The 20,395-nt window shown below is 39.6% G+C and overlaps 1 protein-coding gene across 3 annotated transcripts; it reads left to right on the top strand.

Moving 5' to 3' along the window:
• Window positions 1-849: 849 nt before the first annotated feature.
• sfpq (splicing factor proline/glutamine-rich) lies at window positions 850-16,959 on the top strand. Of its 3 annotated transcripts, XM_072247311.1 has the most exons (12): window positions 850-1,534; window positions 2,468-2,769; window positions 2,993-3,088; window positions 3,240-3,436; window positions 3,804-3,888; window positions 4,004-4,118; window positions 4,857-4,893; window positions 5,734-5,879; window positions 8,203-12,089; window positions 14,458-14,512; window positions 15,104-15,171; window positions 16,872-16,959. In XM_072247311.1, exons 1-9 carry the CDS (start codon window positions 959-961, stop codon window positions 8,335-8,337), a joined length of 1,689 nt encoding a protein of 562 aa, XP_072103412.1. In that variant the 5' UTR covers window positions 850-958; the 3' UTR covers window positions 8,338-12,089; window positions 14,458-14,512; window positions 15,104-15,171; window positions 16,872-16,959. The 3 variants fall into 3 exon arrangements, with proteins under 3 accessions (XP_072103412.1, XP_072103413.1, XP_072103411.1); XM_072247312.1 differs by lacking the exon at window positions 8,203-12,089; XM_072247310.1 differs by having other exon boundaries at window positions 8,203-14,512.
• Window positions 16,960-20,395: the final 3,436 nt, after the last annotated feature.

The raw sequence follows: 20,395 nt of genomic DNA, 5'->3' as shown, positions 1-20,395 counted from the left end.
ATCAGAGGGAGATTGAACTAAAGCAACAAAGGTTTATACGTTCGCCCCAAAACTGTGCAGGTTTGCTCCAGGTGCTCCAGTTCCCTCCCACAGTCCAAAGAGGTATTGGTTGGTAGGTTAATTAGTCATTGTAAATTGTCCTATTAGTAGGCTAGGATTAAATCAGAGGATTGCTGGGTGGCCTGGCTTGAGGAGCTGGAAATGCCCATTCTGTGCTGTATCTCAATAATTAAAAGTGATGGTTAAATAAATTTTTAAAGAAAATACTGCCAAATGCTTGCAGATAGAGCAAAATATATTATTTTAATATAAACCAGAAGATTCAAGCCTAAAATTATAAAACATAGAAAATGTTGCTCAAGGGGTAGGAAAATCTTTCAAGTAATTCAAGGGGAGTTTGAACTATTCATTACAATGCATTGGTAGAAAATGATAGAAATTATTGGCAAAAATGATGGGTAAGTGGTGAACGACTTACGACTTAAAAAAGCAGAGAGAAAAGGTAGCTTCCCATATTATGATGTGATCCCCTATTGGTCAGTGAGGGAAGTGGCTGCAGTAGGTTTGGTGGATCGAATGGTTAAAGCCAAGGGAAAAGAGCCTCCATTTCCAAAATGACAAGACATTCACCTCTTTCATCCTCCCTCCCCCCATAAAGAAGGAATCCTTTGTCTGCAAAGCCTTTGAAGCTGATTGGTTGTTTGACCTTCACTATAGGCGCAGTGTCAATGATCGACACCAGTTATAACCAATCAGTCTTCAAGAGCTAGGCGTGTAATGCCAGCAGAGAACCAATAAGACGCCGATAAAGGCGGGATTCCAGATGACTATATAAAGAGCGAGCGCCCGCCTAAGCGCTTACCGGGCGCCATTTTGTGTACTTCTCCACGTTGACCTTAGCAGTGGTTCTGAAACAAAATATTGTTATTCCTCCTAACAAAAGTAATAAAACCGCAGAATGTCTCGGGATCGTTTCAAGAACCGCACCGGATTCCAGAGGCGAGGTGGTATGAGCCCTCCATTCCGCGGCGGCAACCGCAACAATGCGCCCAACCGCCCGAACGGAGCGGGAAACCCGGTGGAGGCCCCCAAGCAACAGCCAGCACCCTCGTCGCAGAGCCAGGTGACAGCTCCGGCGCAGACTCCGCCTCAGAAGTCGTCCGCTCAGGGCTCGCAGAAGTCTCAAGAGCCCGACAAGAAGAATGGCGACGCTGCGACCGCTCAGTCCCCTGGCGCGGCCCGGAGCGGAGGTGGCGAGAGCAAGTCGGCTTACCCGGGCGGCGAGGGCCAGAGCCGGCAGCAGCGTGAGTCGAAGAGCGAGATGGAGAGTCGCCAGGCGCAGGACGTACTGCGGGCCCAGTTATCACTGCTCCGGAAGCCCGGCGAGAAGACCTACACCCAGCGGTGCCGCCTTTTCGTCGGCAACTTGCCGAGCGACATCACCGAGGATGACTTCAAGAAACTATTCGAGAAATATGGCGAACCCGGCGAGGTTTTCATCAACAAAGGCAAGGGGTTCGGCTTCATCCGGCTGGTGAGTGTGGCCCGGGCCCCCTGGCGGTCGGGGTTGGTGGGGCAGGCGCGCTCCGGGAATCTCGTGGGCGTGTTACGTGAACGCGCGCAAGACTCTCCCATAACATGGGGCCGTACTCCCGATCTTACCATTCACTCTCCTTCCCCCACATCTACTAAAAGTTGCCCTAATGGCCATTTGATCTGCAACTATTGTAACTGGCTATTGTAGCCATCGTAAAAACTTCTGCTTGCATCGAGCTAGGGCCACCAGAGGTAGGTTGAGAGATCAGGAATTCGTTTAGTGAAATAGCGGGATAGAAGCGGTCCTTTGAGTCTGGTTTGGGATATGCAAGGGATGTGGGTATCAGGGTTTGAATCCGGGTGTCTGGAGCTGGGAGGCACTGCAATTCTAGTTGCCGTGCTTGCACCGAGCACCTTTGTAGCAGCATTACTCGCATGACGCCGCACAGCCTTTGCCTTTGAAACATCGCACGGTTGGTTGAGCGAGCAACGTGTGAACTCTAGCTCACCTTGAGGAAGTGAAACCCTGTACTACACCTCCCAAAATGCACAGTACGGGCTGGTCTCATTGGTCCGTGGATGTCGCATTTATCCGTACATGCAGCAAATATCCCTAAGTGTTTGTTATGCAATGTATGACGAAGTTCAAAAAGTTTGCTTGGGCTTGAGGTGTTGACTTAATTTTCAATTTTCTTCTAATTGTGATTTTTGTCACTATTAAATGCCATTTTGTGTATATATCAATGCGCACGCAATACTAGGTAACCTCAGCAAGTCAGAAAGCATTACTGAGGGGAATAGACTGTGGATGTTTGGGTTCTGCTAGACTTCCTGAGTTTTTCCTTTATTCAAAACTTCCAGTATGTGCACCATCTCTAGTGTTAATGTATGCCTAATGTTCCTTTAATGAAGTTTTTGTTTTTTTCTAAAGGAAAGCAGAACTTTGGCTGAAATAGCCAAAGCTGAACTTGACGATACACCAATGAGAGGCCGGCCACTTCGCATTCGTTTTGCCACTCATTCTGCTGCACTGACTGTCCGCAATCTTTCCCCTTATGTTTCAAATGAATTGCTAGAGGAAGCTTTCTCTCAGTTTGGTCAAGTGGAGAGAGCCATTGTGATTGTCGATGATCGTGGGAGATCAACAGGCAAAGGCATAGTTGAATTTGCTACAAAACCATCTGCACGGAAGGCACTTGACCGATGTAGTGAGGGTGTATTCCTATTAACAGCGTAAGTAGAACTGCTTTTTATGTAAGCTACTTGGTTTGTATTTAAAGCTTAATTTCAAGTGTATTGTTCAATGATATTTTTGTCATTACAATGAGTCCATCTTTTAACAGTATATGATTGAAGTCTAGATGTTTCAGCAAACATTTAATAATGGTAAAGACCATCTTCGGTGCAGCTTGGAAGCTTTAAAAAAGAAACTCAAATTTTATTCACTCTCTTTTAGATCTCCTCGTCCAGTAATCGTGGAACCAATGGAACAATATGATGATGAGGATGGCCTTCCAGAGAAACTTGCCCAAAGGAATCCAATGTATCAAAAGTGGGTTTTTAAAATTCAAGTATAATCCTAGTAGTAAAATATAGAATTTTGTCAGATTTCTTAACTGTCATTCTTTTTTATGCAGTTTGCATATTATGTTTGTTTGAAGTAGTGGAATAATTGATGTGGAATACTATGACTTTTTCTGCAGAGAACGAGAGCATCCTCCTCGTTTTGCTCAGCATGGAACATTTGAGTTTGAATATTCCCAGAGGTGGAAGTCACTTGATGAAATGGAAAAACAGCAAAGAGAGCAAGTTGAAAAGAACATGAGAGAGGCAAGGGATAAGCTGGAAAATGAGATGGAAGATGCATACCATGAACATCAGGCAATGTTGTTGAGGCAGGGTATGTTTGAATTCTGTTTTGATTCAGGGTGTCAACCTGAAACATTGGCAATTCCTTTACTTCCATGGATGTAGTTTGCTCCAGATCCAGCATCTTGTCTACCTGGTTGTTGTGGTATTGAAGAATACCATTCATATTTGGCAATTTCTTACAAAAAGAAAGTAAGACTTTAGTGTACATATTGATATTCTATTGAAGGAGATATTTTCTATGCAGTTACTGTTTTTAGTGTTGTGTATAGAATTTGTAAATGGTCTTTTGTGTGTGAACGAAGATTGAAACACTGTAAAGTGAGGTGTGATAATCTTTGCCCTATCAATAGCGTGGATTTGATCCCTAATAATACTTCTGCTAAAATTTGATCTAGATCTCATGCGGCGCCAAGAAGAGCTGCGGCGCATGGAGGAGCTCCACAGCCAAGAAGTTCAGAAGCGCAAACAGCTTGAGTTGAGGTGAGAATTTTAACTCCTAATATGAAACTGTTATTACATGAGTTTTTTTGTAGGCTTTATTACTCAAACTTATCTAATTATTGAAATTTAACCCCACAATTTGTCCATTCTTCAGGCAAGAGGAAGAACGTCGTAGAAGGGAAGAGGAAATGTTGATGCGGCAAAGAGAAAAAGAGGAGATGATGAGGCGCCAGAGGGAGGAGAACTTCCGCATGGGCTACATGGATCCTGTGAGTTTCCTTATTTCGGTCTTGGAATTATTTTAAAACACTGTTCATATATAGTCACTGGATGTTGAAGTTCATAAATAACAATCATTGTAATAGCACCAGCACTTGTCGAGTTGGGTTGGGCTTTTAGTGCTGTAAAACTCTAGGCTTCAAATTCTAGATCCTTAGTTTTTCATTTTGTACTAGCTGAGAGTAAAGTTGCCTTTTCAAATATACATTTCTTCCCTGGTACCTGTCTGAAGTCCCACTAGATATGACTTGAAGCAACAATTAAGCGTGTGAGATTTGCTTGGTGGTTTCATCTTTATAACGTGCCTGAGCATGTCTTCACCCCTTTCCTCTCAACTATAACACTTCATATTGCTGACAACATTCTTAATGCTTTCAGTGATGGTGACAATATCTGTTTAATAGAATACAATTGAATATGTCATACAATATGACATTTAATAGCTTAGAACCATAGACTATACTGCTGGAGGCTCAGGCTATTTTGTATTATGTGGTTTGTCTAGAGATCTTTAAAGACAAAAGCAGATAATCTTGTGATGCCTTTATTTGACAAATGTATGGGTATTTAACAGAATTGCTTATTTTGCATGTTGATGAGGGCATCTGTCAGTTTTAAACTGATGTGTACATGAGTAATTTCAGGCAATGGCATCACCTGGATTGGTAATCTTGGCCATAGGTTATTGTATCTATTATAGTCATAAAAGATTTTTATTTTCTTTCTAGAGAGAGCGTGAAATGCGAATGGCTGGAGGAATGACAGGTAAAATATGGATTTTGCTGTACATATTGATCTTTCTGGAAAAACACTTGAATATTTGTAAATTTAGTGGTTTTCATTCTCTTGCAATGGAAAGGAAATAAGTGTCACTTGGAAGATGGTTGAGGGGGTGATTGAGATAATGGACATTACTCATTGGCAGGAGGTCCACAATTGAAATTGTCCATTGTGAGAGGAGTCATGGGTTTTTCGAGGGGATGAGAGATCAGATTAATAAAGACTAACTACACAGGTAAGTGCAACAACTGGATTTGAACTCAAATATTTTGTGAATTGTGATAAATTAAAAGTAATCCCCAGACATAATAGAATGATGTAGGTCTATGAAATATAGCTAGGAGGGCACAAACCAAGTATAAAAGTTGTCTACTTCACTGCTTTGTCATTTGAAGGGGTGTTGCAAGCACATTGGCTTGTGCTTTGGATGTTTCAAGGAGAGAGAATAAGTGAATTACTTTCAAAGGGATCTTTTGATTCAATTTCACATGGATACTGTATATTCAGGCATTTGCAGATAAAGTGATAAACCTGAACTGACTATAGGAGTCAGTTGCTGATAAGTGACCTCAAAATTTATGGATATTGTGCATTTTAAAGTTCTCCTAAGGTCAATCTGAACCCTATTGAAAAAAATTTTTTCTTGGGAATTTCAATTTCTTTTAGTTGATTTTGCATTATTAGCGACTTCTGGCTTGTGTAGACAACGTGCAGATTTCCTGCATAGCAATTCAAATTTAGTTTTTTGATAAGCTTTAATGTAAGTATGCTTGATGTAGTTATATCAAGTTTTTTATATTCCTCGTTGAATTGTTTGAATTTCAGAACAATATACTACGGCAAATCAAAGCTTTCCGCCAATGGCAGCTATGGCCTATGAGGGCCACAGTACATTAAGCAACCCTGGAGGACCTAGTGCGATGACTGGACAGATGATGAGCACCAGTGCGAACACCAGCGACATGGCAGGGGTAAAGCATACTTACGGTTAAGAGTGAATGCTTGAATGTATGGCCTGGTTGTAGAGTGAAATGAATGAGGGTAGTTGGTATGAGGAAAGTATAGAGAAAATGGAAATGAATATTCTGCAGTATGAGTAAAGATTTTGAGCTTTTCATCATTGAAACGAAGCACAAAATGGCAAACTTCGAAATAGCTTGATAAGAGCTGAATAATTTCGTTTGGACTGTCATTGGGGTGGATTCAATTTCTGAAAAATGCATTTACTTGTAACACCAATATCATTAGGGGTTAATATTAATCAATTTTGCATCTTAACTATTGGTTATAGGATCTAGTTGCCATGTTACTGCTCAGGTTTGGCTGTGCCAAATGTTATACAACGTAGTCATGCTATGCTTGTAAGTTCAAATGAAATCAATGTGATTGTAGGGCAGGCGTTGTAATTTTTGCCTAGTTGAAATATATTTAAATTACCTACTTAATTGAATTACCAAGCTTCTAGTGTTTAGAATCTGAATGTAGGGTTGATGGTTTGTTGATGGGGCAGTGCCAAAGGGGAAATGAGGTTTGTGAGAGAAAAATGTTTTTTTTTCCTCAAGCTGCAAGCAGGAAAGCAATGACTGAACTACTTGCATTTATGGCAGGAATAAAAATGTTCCCGTAGTAACTTCAGATTAGTTAGTGGGGGATTTCAGAGGTTCCAAGTGGTGTTAGAAGGTGCAGTTGTTCTGATTGAGCAGGCTGATTGTCTTACTCTGTCCAGTCAAATCAGGTTTTTGTTCCACAGGAAGTTGATATCAAGTTCTGATTTCCAATCCTAATGTTCCAGTATTTGCATTGTTTACATACCCTTTCAACATGTGGTTCCAGTTTACAACAAACTACAATATTGGAATGAGTGAGGGTGTCTTGTGATTGCAATAACTCCATCATAAATTGCAGAAATGTCTACATCTTAATGGACAGCTGTAAAACCATGAAAATAGAATAGGAAAAAGCCAGCTATTCCATGGCTGTTGTAACTGTTCAGCTGCAGTTAATAAATAATATATCCCTGCGTCTTGGCATTACAAATCCTGACCTTTGCTAGGTCTGGTATAGTGGATAGATGCAGTGGACCTGAGTTTAATACTTTGAAAAACTGAAGTCATCTGGCAAGATTCGGTGTGTTGAAGGTCAATAGATGTTTCTTCAGTTCATGATTTAAAATTTGAGCCTGGTCCTGACATGTTCTTCAAATTCCAACTCGTCTAATCATGGATTAACTAATGTTTCAGCACTGTTCTGGTGAATTGCTTCAAAGCCCTCGGGTCTTGTACTGGATGATTGTTTCGGCAGTATATGCCAGCACTTCGACTACAGCGTGCCATGTTGCCCCGTGAAGTAAATTGAAAGAGGCTGAGTTTCCTCTAGCATAACATGTCATGGGTCATGGCAAACCTGCTTGCCCTATCCTCAGCGTTTGAGGAGTCCTGTGCAAGTGGTAAATATAGTGAGGCATATTAAATTAAAAATTGAGGCAATTGTCCTGATAAATAATGGACTTTAGTGCATTGAAGTACGCTGCAAAAACATATTACTCAGGTAATCCTGAATGGTAACAATGATCCAGTGTTGTAGTACTTGTGTTGTACTGTGATTTGTAGTTTGCAAGCTAAATCGCGTTTTAAAAAAAATATAAAATTGCTTTTGAACAGTTTGTAAAGACAAGTGATTAAAGATTAAGTTTTCATTAAAATTAGAGACTGGGCCTATCATGCCTCAATATAAACAGTTTTTTTAACTGCAACGTAATTATTTGCACTTACCAACTCTTCAGTACTACAATACTGGCTTGTTAGTCAGATCGTTAAAGGGGAAATAGGTGGGAATATATTGGTGGTTACTTGTGACTTCGATTGAGGCCAGTGGCTATTTAACTTGAAGTGCTAAAACTCTGCACCTCTGATAGATTCAGTGTGGAGATTGCTATGATAAGCAGCTCTAAGCCTAAATTAATTTTGAGCCTATTATACTACATTCCTAAGTTGGTATGTGGTTTGTTTGCACTAAAAGCAGAATAGCCATTGTTCTTAAACTGCCACAAGTCATGGGAGGATTATACCCACCATGGATTCCTCCATGTGCTGGTTGGTAAACTAATGAACAACTTGCCCTCTTTTTTTTCTTTTTATGTGCCTGGTACCTGTGGATCGCCCCATTCCTGGTTGTAATCGACGAACGTTGACTGCGGATGCCTTTCCTGACCTAAATGTTACACATTTTCCTCACTTTGTAATGTGGAACTTGTATGGACTTTGATTGCTACCATGTGTGATGAACTTCCAATAGCGTAATGACCGCTTTGGACAGGGTGCCCCAGGTCCAATGAATGCTCAACCCCCACGTCCTATGGGGCCTACTGGTCCCAATTTTAGTAGAGGGAGAGAAGAATACGAAACAGCTAACAAGAAGCCTAGATACTAAAATTTATAGCTCCACCTTAGTGTGCATTCCAGATAGTCTCATTTAGATGAGAACTCTTCATAATTGCGTTTTTTAGTTGGTGGCAAAGTTGCATTTTATGCCTATTCAGATTTGTGTATTGACTAAACTTTGTAAACTGTAACAATTCACGCTGGCACATTGTGAATGTTGAATTATGTCAAGCAAGTGATAGTGCAAACCGGCATCTATTCCAGTTCTTCAACTGTAAACTGAAGTGCCATTAAACCTCTAGAAAGTATGCTCCATGTATTTTTGAGTCATTGTAGAAGCATGCTAAATTGTGTAGGCTAAATGCTTGTTTTGAAATGGTGGAATTCTGTATTTTGGTCATCTTTTTAAATTAAAACTCATTCATAGTGCTAATTTGAAATGAGTTGTTTTTAACCAAGAGCAAAGTGTTGATTTGAGGCAAATTGTCAACTTCCATAAGTGGAACAAAGTATTGCTGACTATTGCAAACTCTGTGTCACTTATCAAAGTTAATTGCACAAGTAAGGAGTTGGGAATCAAGTGCACTGTAAACACCACTAGCAGTTGTCTGGTTTTTAATGGTGAAGATTTTTTATAACCTGAAATCTGACCATTGTATTGATGCAATTTGCAGTGGGTCTAAGAGCCCAGCAGTGTTTTGTTTCCATGCACAATCAATGGGCAGCCAGTATATGGATTTTGTTTTTTTGTTAGTGCTATTAATTCAAATTGTTGTCAAAGATGATTTTCCTAATAGAACATTTCTAATTAGATTTTACCTCAACTTTTAAAACTCTTCTCTTCTGATTCTAGTGTTGGGTAAAGTTGGACTAATGACATTTCTTCCCAGAAACTTGCAAGCTCACCCAGTCTGGGGTGGCAGTGAGATCCACTGACAAGTCCAAGTTTCTGATTTGGCAACTAGATTTCAGAGCTTTGCATGTTCTCAGATATTGGGAGGTTGGGATGATTATGCTGCAGCTGGTATTTAAGATAAGTGTATTGACAGATGCTAAGCACAGCTTTCAGTTTTTCGTGTTTCAACTTAAAATAACCGAACATTAAAGCTGACATTCTGTGATTGCCAGCTTTGTATCATTTCAAGTGACCTTTTCCATGTAAACCTAGATTGAAGCTGTAACCTTGGATGCAAGTCTGCTTCTGCCCACACAGTGCTTTTTATTTAAGATGGTTTCATGTAGCAATTAGGCACCCTAACTGACAATTTTTCGTTGTCCCATGGAAACTAAATCTCATTGTAGTGGCTCACTGAAACTTTTGGTGTTGAGTTTGGTTCATGGTTTAGCAAGAAGTATATCTACTATATTAGGATGAGGAAGTAGAAAGTACCTGGGGTAGAGAGATTGCTTTCCTTAAAGGATTTCACAAGCTGTTTGCTTTTCTGCAATTTGGCATATGCCTTCTACATCCCAGAAGTCACTTGTCTAGTTATGGCAAACGTTTGGACTTGCTAGTGTTTTGGGCAAATTTTCTAATTTAAAAAATTTATAGCTGCTGTGCTTTTTCTAGTTAATTTTGCACAATTTCAAGTAGTCATAGCATGTCCCAGCTTGTGTTTGAACTGTTTCTTACTGTTTCTTTCTGTTTCTATTTGAGGCAGTTTAATGCTGTCTACCCTGTTCTAAGTTAATTAGTGGATTAGAAATGACAGCTCATAGTACAATCTCAATTTGCAGGTAAAGACCCTATATGGCTTGCTGCTAAATGACATTGGTTGTCTTGCCATGTGATGCCATAAAGATGTTACCAATATTCCCAATGCTCTAGTGATGGTTAATTACTATGTCCTATCCAGTGGATTCTTTTCAGTGTTAGGCCTGTAAACCAATTTATTGGGTTTTGTAAGAAACAGAAATTTGAACCATCATATCCCAGTTCTAAAGTTTGGAATTCTGGAACTTGAGCAATATGTATTGGGGTAGTCAATACAGTGCAAACTCGTGCACAATATTTTGCAATACCCAGGAGTTACTGATACTGATGCACATTCTTTTATCTTTGGACCTAATGCATCACCAACTACACCAAACCATTTTGCGAAATCTATTTGGACTTGGATTTTTTTTTTTAGTTACGTGTTGCCTATGTGGTTATTCAGGTTCTACAGACAGCTTTGCTGTGAAGTTGGGACAGTGTCTTAAAAGTGCTCTGAAGACTAACTAATTTTTAGTTTCTATTTAAATTTATACCTGATGAAAGATTTTCTCTGAAAGATCTGCTATTAATGATCCAGAAAGCCTTTTATAATCTACTGACCTGATAGGGGTCCAACTTTTAACTTGTGAAAGTTTCACCTAAGATTATTGATTTGAGAAGTTGGTCCTTTTGCATCGTGAATGACTAATTGGAAAATTTCAATAATGGGAATCCAGTAGCACGATCTGGAAGGTGCAGATCTGCTCATAAGAAAGAATTTGCAACAGGATACCTGGACCAGCAGAACGTGACTTCTATATCTTCTGCCTGTAGAAGCTGAAGAGCTTCAATGGGTAACTGGAAACCAAGCAGTTACATGCTGTGCCAACAAATAATTGCTGTTTAGCATTGTGATAATGGTAAGTGTTAAAAACTTATTTGTGGGGATGGGAGGTGGGGCATGTTTGAATATATAATCAAATCTACTTGTACTCCTTTTACATGGCCCTGCTAGGCTGTAGTTTTCTAGTGAGGGCAGCTTGCTTTAATCAATTGTTGAGTTCGTATTCCTGAACATGTGCTGCAGTTCAAGACCAGATTTTTAAATCAAAATCCTCAGATTTAATGTTGCCTCACTATGAGCTGCTTAGTTGCAACTAGGCTTAAAGTTCTTATCAGGGTTTCGAAGTAAAAATGTCCCAGGGTAAGCAATGTGGTTGATTGCAAATGTGGGTATTTGCCCTCTTAATCTTGTAATTAGTCACAGTTGGCCCATGTGGATTTAAATGATCAACTACTCTGGCTTGCTGTTTAGTAACTTACAGGCTTGCAATAATATTTCTGTTCCCTTAAAGTTGCTGCATTTGAATATGGGTCTCATAAGTAGGTTTAGCATATTTTGGTTGGGGATGATATGACAATCCAGGGTTCTACCTTCAAATCTATAAGGTTACTTGATCGGTTCAGTTTTGTGATGCTCCTAACTAGGGGCTTTTGTGAACCCTTTTGAGTTCACTTGTTAGGAGAATTTTCAATTCTTTAGGTGGCGCAAGCAGAGCTTGGAACTATTTTTTGAAATGCCCCTTTTCTAATTATGGCACAACTCATGCATTTGGTTGCAATGGGTATGTTATTAGTGAATTCTTTCATTTTTGAAATTAAAGCAAAGTCTTTGACCTGAGGCTTACTTAGTATACTTCTTATAATACTTAGTTTATGATAGCAGTTAATCTGCATACGTACTGTAAAGGAAAGTAGTTGTTGCCATTTTGGTATTCAGGTGCTTGAATTTTGCAATGCCCATTACATCTGGGAACAAATTGAATAACTTGTCTTCCCCAGTATTCTTCAGTGGAAGTTATAACAGTTTCAGATTCTCAGGTCACATGGCAACGCATCTGAGAGTTACAAGCCAGCAAGTGGCTGCTGGCAGCCATTGTGCTGCACCCTTGCAAGTAATGCCACTCTACAGCGAATAAATACAGTCAGCTTGTCTGCAATACATTACATTGAGGATCTGTAGTACTGCAAATGGGATTGGGCAGTAAGACCTGGAGAATAGTATTCCTGCTTGTTCTGCGGTACACAGTACAGACTGCATACAGGTATGTACAAATAACTTGTTAAAATGTCTTTCGTAATTTCTTAAATCAGTGAAATGGTTCGGGCATCACCCTTCTGACAGAGTGATTACAGTGCAGCACTTTTAGTTGTTTGTTGGCATTCAATGCTGATTGGTATCAATGATACATAGCAGCCCAAGTGATGTACAGCTACTAGTCCGGCTTTCAAATACTGTACCACAACATTAAGATCGGAATGCATCTGTGGATTGCAAACAAATGGTTAGATGTGCTTGCTGTCTTCAATTGTACTTCTGGCTTCAAAAACCTGTTATGTGACTTAGGCTTTAAATAGGAAGGTTGTAGCTTGTCTGTTCAACTTTCCCTTTTTCTAAAAGCTGCATTTGCATTTTAAGCTTTACCAGGGCCATCAATGAAGCAACATGATCGACATAAATTTGCAAAAGATCACAGTGCAATAACTGAAATGTCAATTGTAATTTTGTTTGGGGTTTGGAGAAGGGGAGGGCTGGGTGTGTAATTGCCTGCAACTACAGAGGCAGCTTGATCTGCCATTGAGTTTTTGAATAGTGGAAGTTGAAATAATACTACTTATTTACTTGCTCTTGAGTCTGTCAGACCCCCTTAGTCTGAAACGTGTTACCTATTCATTGTACTTGGTTATTCTCCTGTAATTTTTAGTATAGGCTGGATACTGTATGCATTTTAGCTTTTGACAAGCTAATTTCGTGATGACTAACTGCAATCTACCTTGAACCACTGGGTTATCTGGCCAGGAATCCTAAGACCAGGCATTGTATAATATACTTGAATATAGGATGATTGATCTAAAGTTCAGATTTTTAATATATACCTTTTGCATATGGTAGATATCATTTCTGTAAATGTCATTCACTACTTCAACTGCATCTGGCAATATATACTGAAAATAAGAGTTTATTACTAATTTACTACTTTGGTAGAAAATCAATCCTTATGCCATGCTTTGACTGGGTATATAGCTATTTGGCTGTTCAGGCTTCTGGATGTCATTAAAAGTCATTAGCTTGAGTAGCCCTCAGCCAAATCACATTTCTTTGGCTTTGCTTTCTTTGAAGCTGTTAATCAGCAAATGGCTTATTAGTCAATCCAGTAAAAGAGAATGTTCCAATAATCATGATCACATCAGTACTGAGTTTGACATAGTGGTAGCTTTCTGATAAGCTTGTCTCTGAAATATAATTCCACATTCTTGAAACCATCCAGGCGGCAAACACTTGATAAACATAATGAAAAGTTGATTTTTGTCTTAGTAGTTCGGATTACTTAGATTAACTAAACGTTTGTAAAGAATGTTTAAGATTAGGCTGCAAGAAGTTGTAAATGTTGTCTTGGTCGTTGACCTGATTGTTCAAGTCTTTGGCCATTTTAGTTTATCCTGTTGCAATGCTGGAATTTTGACACAGGGCATCTGTGTAAATTGCAGTATTCTCTGGTGAAAGCTGAATTTAGTTCACAAAGCAAACAGCAAGGTTAACACTTAATGCAATATTAGAGCTGAAGTGTTGGTCATGCTTGTATTCTGTTTTTGGGAGATATATTTGCTAAATCAAAAAAATTCTGTTTGGACTGAGCAACGAAGTATGCTTGCTGTGTAAAAGGCAGTCTTTGGCTTGTCCCTAGTGCTGAAATCATGTTTCAATTCTTTATATTGGACGAGTGGGATCTGAAAATAGATAGTTAAGTGTCTGCACTGTATTCCTTCTTGATTATCCTCTACAAGACTGAGTTTTTTCAGTTCAATTTGGCTACAATATTTTGAGCATCTGTGCAGGAGAGTGATGCCGGAACATAATAGGGATACTTGGTGTCTATTAGTGTTGTAAAACAGGTTAGAATCACTTCTAAGATGACTGTAACTTCCCTTATGCCTGATTTGGCATCATCTTTCTGTGCCAACTTGGTCAATTTATTGGCCTCTTCAAAGCTTTAGAATTATTAATTTTTGAATTGTTTTAACCTTGTTTTCATAATGCCTTATTTGCCAAAGTGAAGCTTGGCTTAATGCATAACTTTTGCTTTGCACCTTTCTGTGGAGCTTTGCAGGCAAGTCAGTACAAAAGTACAGTTGTTTTTCTGGTGTAATTCACTGATACACATCAGTTGTGTGAAAGATACATTTTCTCTGTATCCTGCCACCAGTTAACTTACTCCTTCCCCATAATTATTAGTCTATGGGTGCTACTGTGGAAACAGTGGCACTGAGACTACTGGGGAATTCAATTTTTTTTCTGTTCTGGATCACATTTAGACTGGTTTTGTATGACAAAGTTTTCTGATGTAATGTGATCTGTGATAATTAGTTAACAGTTGGTGTTGTGTTCACACTAACTTGATGTGTTCTCTTTAGGCATGGAAAGAGCTTGATGCATGTTGACAAGCAGCTTTTGCATTAAAGTATGCTGGTAAGTGCCATATTCCAGAATTCTGGCGTAGACTTTTGATCATGCTTAGAGGGCTGTGAAGAATGTTAAGCCTGAAGTCTTAGATATGTTTGCACAATGGCAGAAAACAGCCATTTGACCCATTTGCCCCCACTTGTCCCCTGTCCATCATTCTATTTGTACCTGAATCTGTGTCCCTGTCATTGGCCCTGTAGCTTATGCTACTTTGCATCCATGCATAACTCTACCTTAAGCCAGCTCTTAACTAAAATTGTGCATCTTGTTTAGCAATGATGACCAGAACTAAACAGATCCATGGGCTTTATTTTCCTTTCATTAGTTTGCCTTGTGCAATATGCCTTACTGAAATGTTCCTTAAGATTTCATGTTTTGTGCTGTGTGGCTTTGCATGTGAACTCTGCCCTATGTTTTTGCTTTAAAATTCCAAATGTTTTGAGCATCTCATACACAACAGGACTGGTGTGTGATTGTCTTACACTGACAACCTAGTAATGGAATGCAACTTACATTTTGGGTAGAGTAGCCTACTTGGTTTGGGAAGCAATGTTGTGATTGAAAATTAAACATCCTGATTTCTGCTTTCATTTCCAGCTTCTGTGTAAAGCCACATAACCAGAATGTTTCAAATCTGGTCTGTCATTCTTGCGTCATGAAGAGGGGTGAGTATTTTAAATTTGAAAGCCAGTTATTACTATTGTATCCGGTCTGCATGAAAGCTTGCAATTATTAGTCTTAATTGCATTCTCAGTTCGCATTTTAATACATTGCTGCTTGACATGTTACTCTTTTGTACCTGAAGTGCAGAACATTGGAAATTCATTGCTATCTTTGGGAACATCTATTTGGAATGAAGTTTTGATCACAATAGATGCAGGAGTAGGCTATTCGGCCCTTCGAACCAGCACCACCATTCACTGTGATCATGGCTGATCATCCACTATCAGTACCCTTTTCCTGCCTTCTCTCCATATCCCTTGACTCCGCTATCTTTAAGAGCTCTATCTAACTCTCTCTTGAAAGAATCCAGAGAATTGGCCTCCACTGCCTTCTGAGGCAGAGCATTCCACAGAACCACAACCCTCTGTGTGAAAAAGTTTTTCCTCAACTCCATTCTAAATTGTCTACCCCTTATTCTTAAACTGTGGCCTCTGGTTCTGGACTCCCCCAACATCGGGAACATGTTTCCTGCCTCTAGCGTGTCCAATCCCTTAATAATATGTTTCAATCAGATCCCCTCTCATCCTTTTAAATTCCAGTGTATACAACCCCAGTCACTCCAATCTTTCAACATACCACCATCATGGAAATTAACCTCCTGAACCTACGCTGCACTCCCTCAATAGCTAGAATGTCCTTCCTCAATTCACATTCAGTAAATTTTGATTCTGTCCTATCAGATCTTAATACCCCACTAGCCACTGAACCTAGAAACTTTTAACTGGTTAATTTACATTTGTAAACTTGGATTTCCTGATTTTTTTATTTGTACAGTTTGGAACAGGGCTATTTACAATGACTGATTAACCTGAACGTCGGTAGAAGGCAGGAAATCAAAGTACCTGGAGGAATCCATGTGGGCAATGGTAGAACATACAAATTCCCTGAAGACAGTGTTGGAATTGAAATCTGAACTCCAAAATGCCCCAAGCTATAATAGCATTGTACTAACTGATGCTACCATTGTCTCTGATTTTAAATCCCTTCTAAGACTATTCAATAAAGAACTGTAGTAGAGCTGGATGGGTGGATGGTTGAACTGTAAATCATCTTTTATTGGGCATGCTTACACTGGGAGAAGTTGGATAAATCCTTGAGGTGGTCTTTGGTGTGCTGAGAATGGAAGGACCCAAAATGCCCTGGTATGGAAATTGTAATGATGTTGCAATATAGCAAGTTATTCATAGCAGATTTTGCACTGAAAATGGTCACATGCAATTAAAGCAACAGATAAAAGATGAGAGTTTCGGCCGGAAACGTCGACTGTACCTCTTCCTAGAGATGTGCTTAGCCTGCTGCATTCACCAGCAACTTTGTGTGTTGCTTGAAATTCCAGCTTCTGCAGATTTCCTTGTACATGCAATTAAACTTGGATTAACCTTTTGTATGCATAAGGATTATTCATAGTGCTTTGATGCATTTTTTTATACTTGATTAGTTAGACTTCTGAGCCAGTTAATAGCTTTTGACAAAACAAATTTTTATTCATGCAAGTTGGATTATTCAAATTCAGCAGAAGATTGAAAAAATACCATGGCCATCTCCATACTGAGAATATTATGTTTATTACAATTTAGAACACATGTAATAGACTGTTTAAAAAATGAATACAAGCCTTAACTTTTTTTTTAATTCCCCACAGGATCTTGGATGGCGGTTCACCTGGAAATCACAGCCTCAATTCATGACACCAGTGTATTGTCATTGTAAATAAAATTAATAACTCAGTTTTTGGAATTGTCGTCTTTGTAGGGATATGGTTGACAAATTGGAGCTGTTTTGAATCACTTGCGATGAGCACTTGTTGATGTAGTCCTGATTAAGACTGATAAGATCTTAAGCACAGTGCCATATTTTGCTTTTTTTTTTGGAGGGCTCCTTGTAGGTGTTGTCCATGTACTTGATCTTGTTTGCCCAAGTAACTATAATCATTGGGAGAAGGCCACTTGTCCCCTTTTAGTTTGCTCAAGGTTTCATCTACCATTAATCATGTCACTTTGTGCTCTTAACTCCAAGTACTATCATAGGGGTTCAACCTTGTAAGAATACTGAGTCAATCCAGTTATCAATGTGGTAACCTCTGAATTACTACTTCTACATTAATATCTTTAAAGATGCCAAAATGTGTGGAGTATGTCAGTTGTTCCTGTTGGTTCTCCAAATAATATTTGTATCCAATCCCCTTGCAATGAACTTTGATTACTGTAGTACCTGCATTGCTGTATTTTCCATGTTAATATTCAGATCCCCCAACATCTGAGAATGCCATCTCTTTGGCTAACGCCATTAAATATGGTTGGTTAACCAGTCTTTCTGTCCTCAAGTTTACATCACACCACAGATGTTATTTTCCATAATAGATTTTGGGTTTTTTCTAAGTACACTTACGTATATAAATTGTACAACCTTGATTGGTCTGCTTACAGGCAGCCACAAAACAAGAAACTGGAAGGAGCTCAAATTTTGAAGAGCAGCATCCAATGTGAAAAGCAGAAAAAACTAAAAGCTGGCAACAGCATTTGGAGTGAAATGGGAGTCTGTAGACATGAAGCACGGAGTGGTGGTGTGGGTCTTGAGGCTTCTCTATCAAAGTTCAGACTGATAACAAGAGGAGAGCATAGCCTGGCTTGGGGTGGTGTGTGTGTCAGGGTACTTGATGGATGCTGCTTTCCATGAACCGTGCTCTGTGTACATCTGTTCAATGGTGGGGATGGCTTTACCTTTGTTGGACAAGGTTGTATCCACTACTTTTTATAGAACTTTCCGTTCAAGAGCATTGCTGTTTCCAGTCGTATTCCCCTCCACGCATCTGTAGGTGTAAGTCAAAAGTTTTAGAAATCACTTGCATGTTGGGCCCAGCACTGATCCTCTATTATGGTGATGCTGAGAAATTTAAAGTTGCTGACCTCCTCCCAACTCTGATTTCCCCCAATGAGAACTGGTTTATGGACCTCCAGTTACCTCCTGCTGAAAATCATCTCAAAGGTGGTTGTGGCACCACTGGACCAGATTTTCAATGACCTTCCTATGGGCTGATTCATCACCACCTTTGATTTGACCAAATACAATCTGCATTGGAGCTGTGCTGTGTTACCCTCACCATAAGTAATCTGAACTGTCTAGTGTCAGCAAATGCAGAAATCAAGGATCTAGTTACACAATGAGATTAATATTAGAGGCCTAGATCTTGAAGATTATTGATTAGTTTTGAGGGGTTGATAGTATTAAGTGCTGAGCTGTAGTCAATGAAGAGCCAATGAAATGGCATCTGCTGTTGACTTGTGATGGTAGACAAATTGAAGCAAATCCAAGTCACTTCTCATGCAGGAGTTAATGTTTCATCATCAACCTCTAAGAACTTTATCTCAGTGGGTGGAAGTTCTATGGGAAAGTAGCTGAGGCAGGTTACCATATTCTTAGGCACCAGTATAATCGAAGCCTGCCTGAAGCATGTGTGTACCTCAGACTGTCAAAGCAAGACATTAAAGGTATCAGTGAACAACACAGCCAGTTGATCAGCATTGGTCTTTATTACTCAGGTACTCCATTCAGGCAGGATGCTGTCATGTCAGCCTCAGACTGAAATCACAATAATTTGGGGGCTATGGGAGTTTGTGAAGGTGCCTCTGTGTTTCAAAAGCATTGAGCTCATCTGGGAATGAAGCCTTTTTGTCACCAATGTAGCTTGGTTTTATCTTGTAGGAGGTGACAACATCAAAGCCTGCCACAGCTGCTAAGCATCCTTCTGTGATTCAAGTTTTGTCCAGTTTTGCCACTTTGCATGTGGTTTGCTTTCCAGCGATAAATCTTGGGATGACTTGTATTTAGCCTAGTCACCAGACCCGAATACCACTGATCCTACCCTCATATTTTGGATATCATGGTTAATCTAGGGCTTGTAAGGGAAGACTGGATGATTTTGTGGGGGGAACATTATTCTATGACTATTGGAAATACAGGAAAGATTCTTGCTTGGATAAAGTAGTAGCTGATTAGCAGGCAGCAAAGAGTGAAAATAAAGGGAGCTTTTTCTGGTTGGCTGCCGGTGACTAGTGATGTTCAAAATAGGTTTTTTAATGTTATGTCCATAATTTGGCTGATGGAATTGATACAGATGATATGAAGATAAGATGGAGATGCAGGTAGTTTTGAGGAAGTAGAGAGGCTACGCACTTGTACAGATTAGGAGAATTGGCAGATTAGATAGTGTTGCAAAGTGGTGCATGGCAGACTAATTTCTAAATGGAGGGAAAATACAAAAAAAATGAGGCACAAAGGGTCTAGGGAGTCCTTGTGCAGGATTCCCTAGAAGTTTATTTGCAGGTTGAGTCTGGTATGTAAGGCAAATGTGTCGGCATTCATTTTAAGAGGACTAGAACACAAGCAAGGATGTAATGTTGAGATTTTTTTTTATATAAAGCACTGGTGAGGACTCACTTGGAGTATTATGAGCAGTTGAAGAGGATTATCTTTAGCCAGAGAGTGGTGAGTCTGTGGAGTTCTTTACTGTAGGCAGCTGTGAAGGTCAAGCCTTTATGTATATTTAAGACAGTTTGATTGGCCAGGGCACAAAAGGATATGGGGAGAGGGGGGAGATTGGGGCTGAGAGGGAAATTGGATTTGCCATGGTGAGATGGTGGAACAGACTCGTGGGCCAAATGGCCTAAGTCTGCTCCTATCTTGTGATATTAAATCATTAGAAAGGGGTGATATAAAATTGGAAGGTGTAACGTGTCTATAGGTTGAGTTAAGAAATGGCAAGGGTCAAAGGACTCTAATGGCAATTGTACACAGGCCTTCAAACAGCAGCCAGGATGTGGATTACAAATCACAGTAGGAGATAGAAAAGGCATGTCAGAAGGGCAATGTCATGATAATCGTTGGGGATTTTAAACATGAAAGTGGATTGGGAAAACCAAGTCAGTACTGGACCTTGAGAGAATTTGTAGAATGTCTAAGGGATGGCTTGTTAGAACAGCTTGTTGAGCCCACTAGGGGATCAACTGTGCTGAATTGGGTATTCTCCGATGATCCGGAGGTGATAAAGCTTAAGATTGAGGTAGACCTTAAGGAACAGTTATTACAATATGATTGAGTTCAAATTGAAATTTGAGAGGGAAAAAAATAAAATCCAATGTGTTGGTATTTCAGTGGAGTAAAGGAAAT

Source organism: Mobula birostris, chromosome 30, assembly GCF_030028105.1.
Source record: "Mobula birostris isolate sMobBir1 chromosome 30, sMobBir1.hap1, whole genome shotgun sequence".
Classification (NCBI taxonomy): domain Eukaryota; kingdom Metazoa; phylum Chordata; class Chondrichthyes; order Myliobatiformes; family Myliobatidae; genus Mobula; species Mobula birostris.
The sequence above is the reverse complement of the archived record's forward strand: the minus strand, read 5'-3'. Positions and strand labels throughout refer to the sequence as shown.

Excerpts from the sequence above, each read along its gene's own strand:
- sfpq (XM_072247311.1), top strand. The coding sequence starts at position 959 with ATGTCTCGGGATCGTTTCAAGAACCGCACCGGATTCCAGAGGCGAGGT. Across the intron at positions 2,770-2,992 it reads GGTGTATTCCTATTAACAGC|ATCTCCTCGTCCAGTAATCG; the intron begins GTAAGTAGAACT and ends ACTCTCTTTTAG. Across the intron at positions 3,437-3,803 it reads GGCAATGTTGTTGAGGCAGG|ATCTCATGCGGCGCCAAGAA; the intron begins GTATGTTTGAAT and ends AATTTGATCTAG.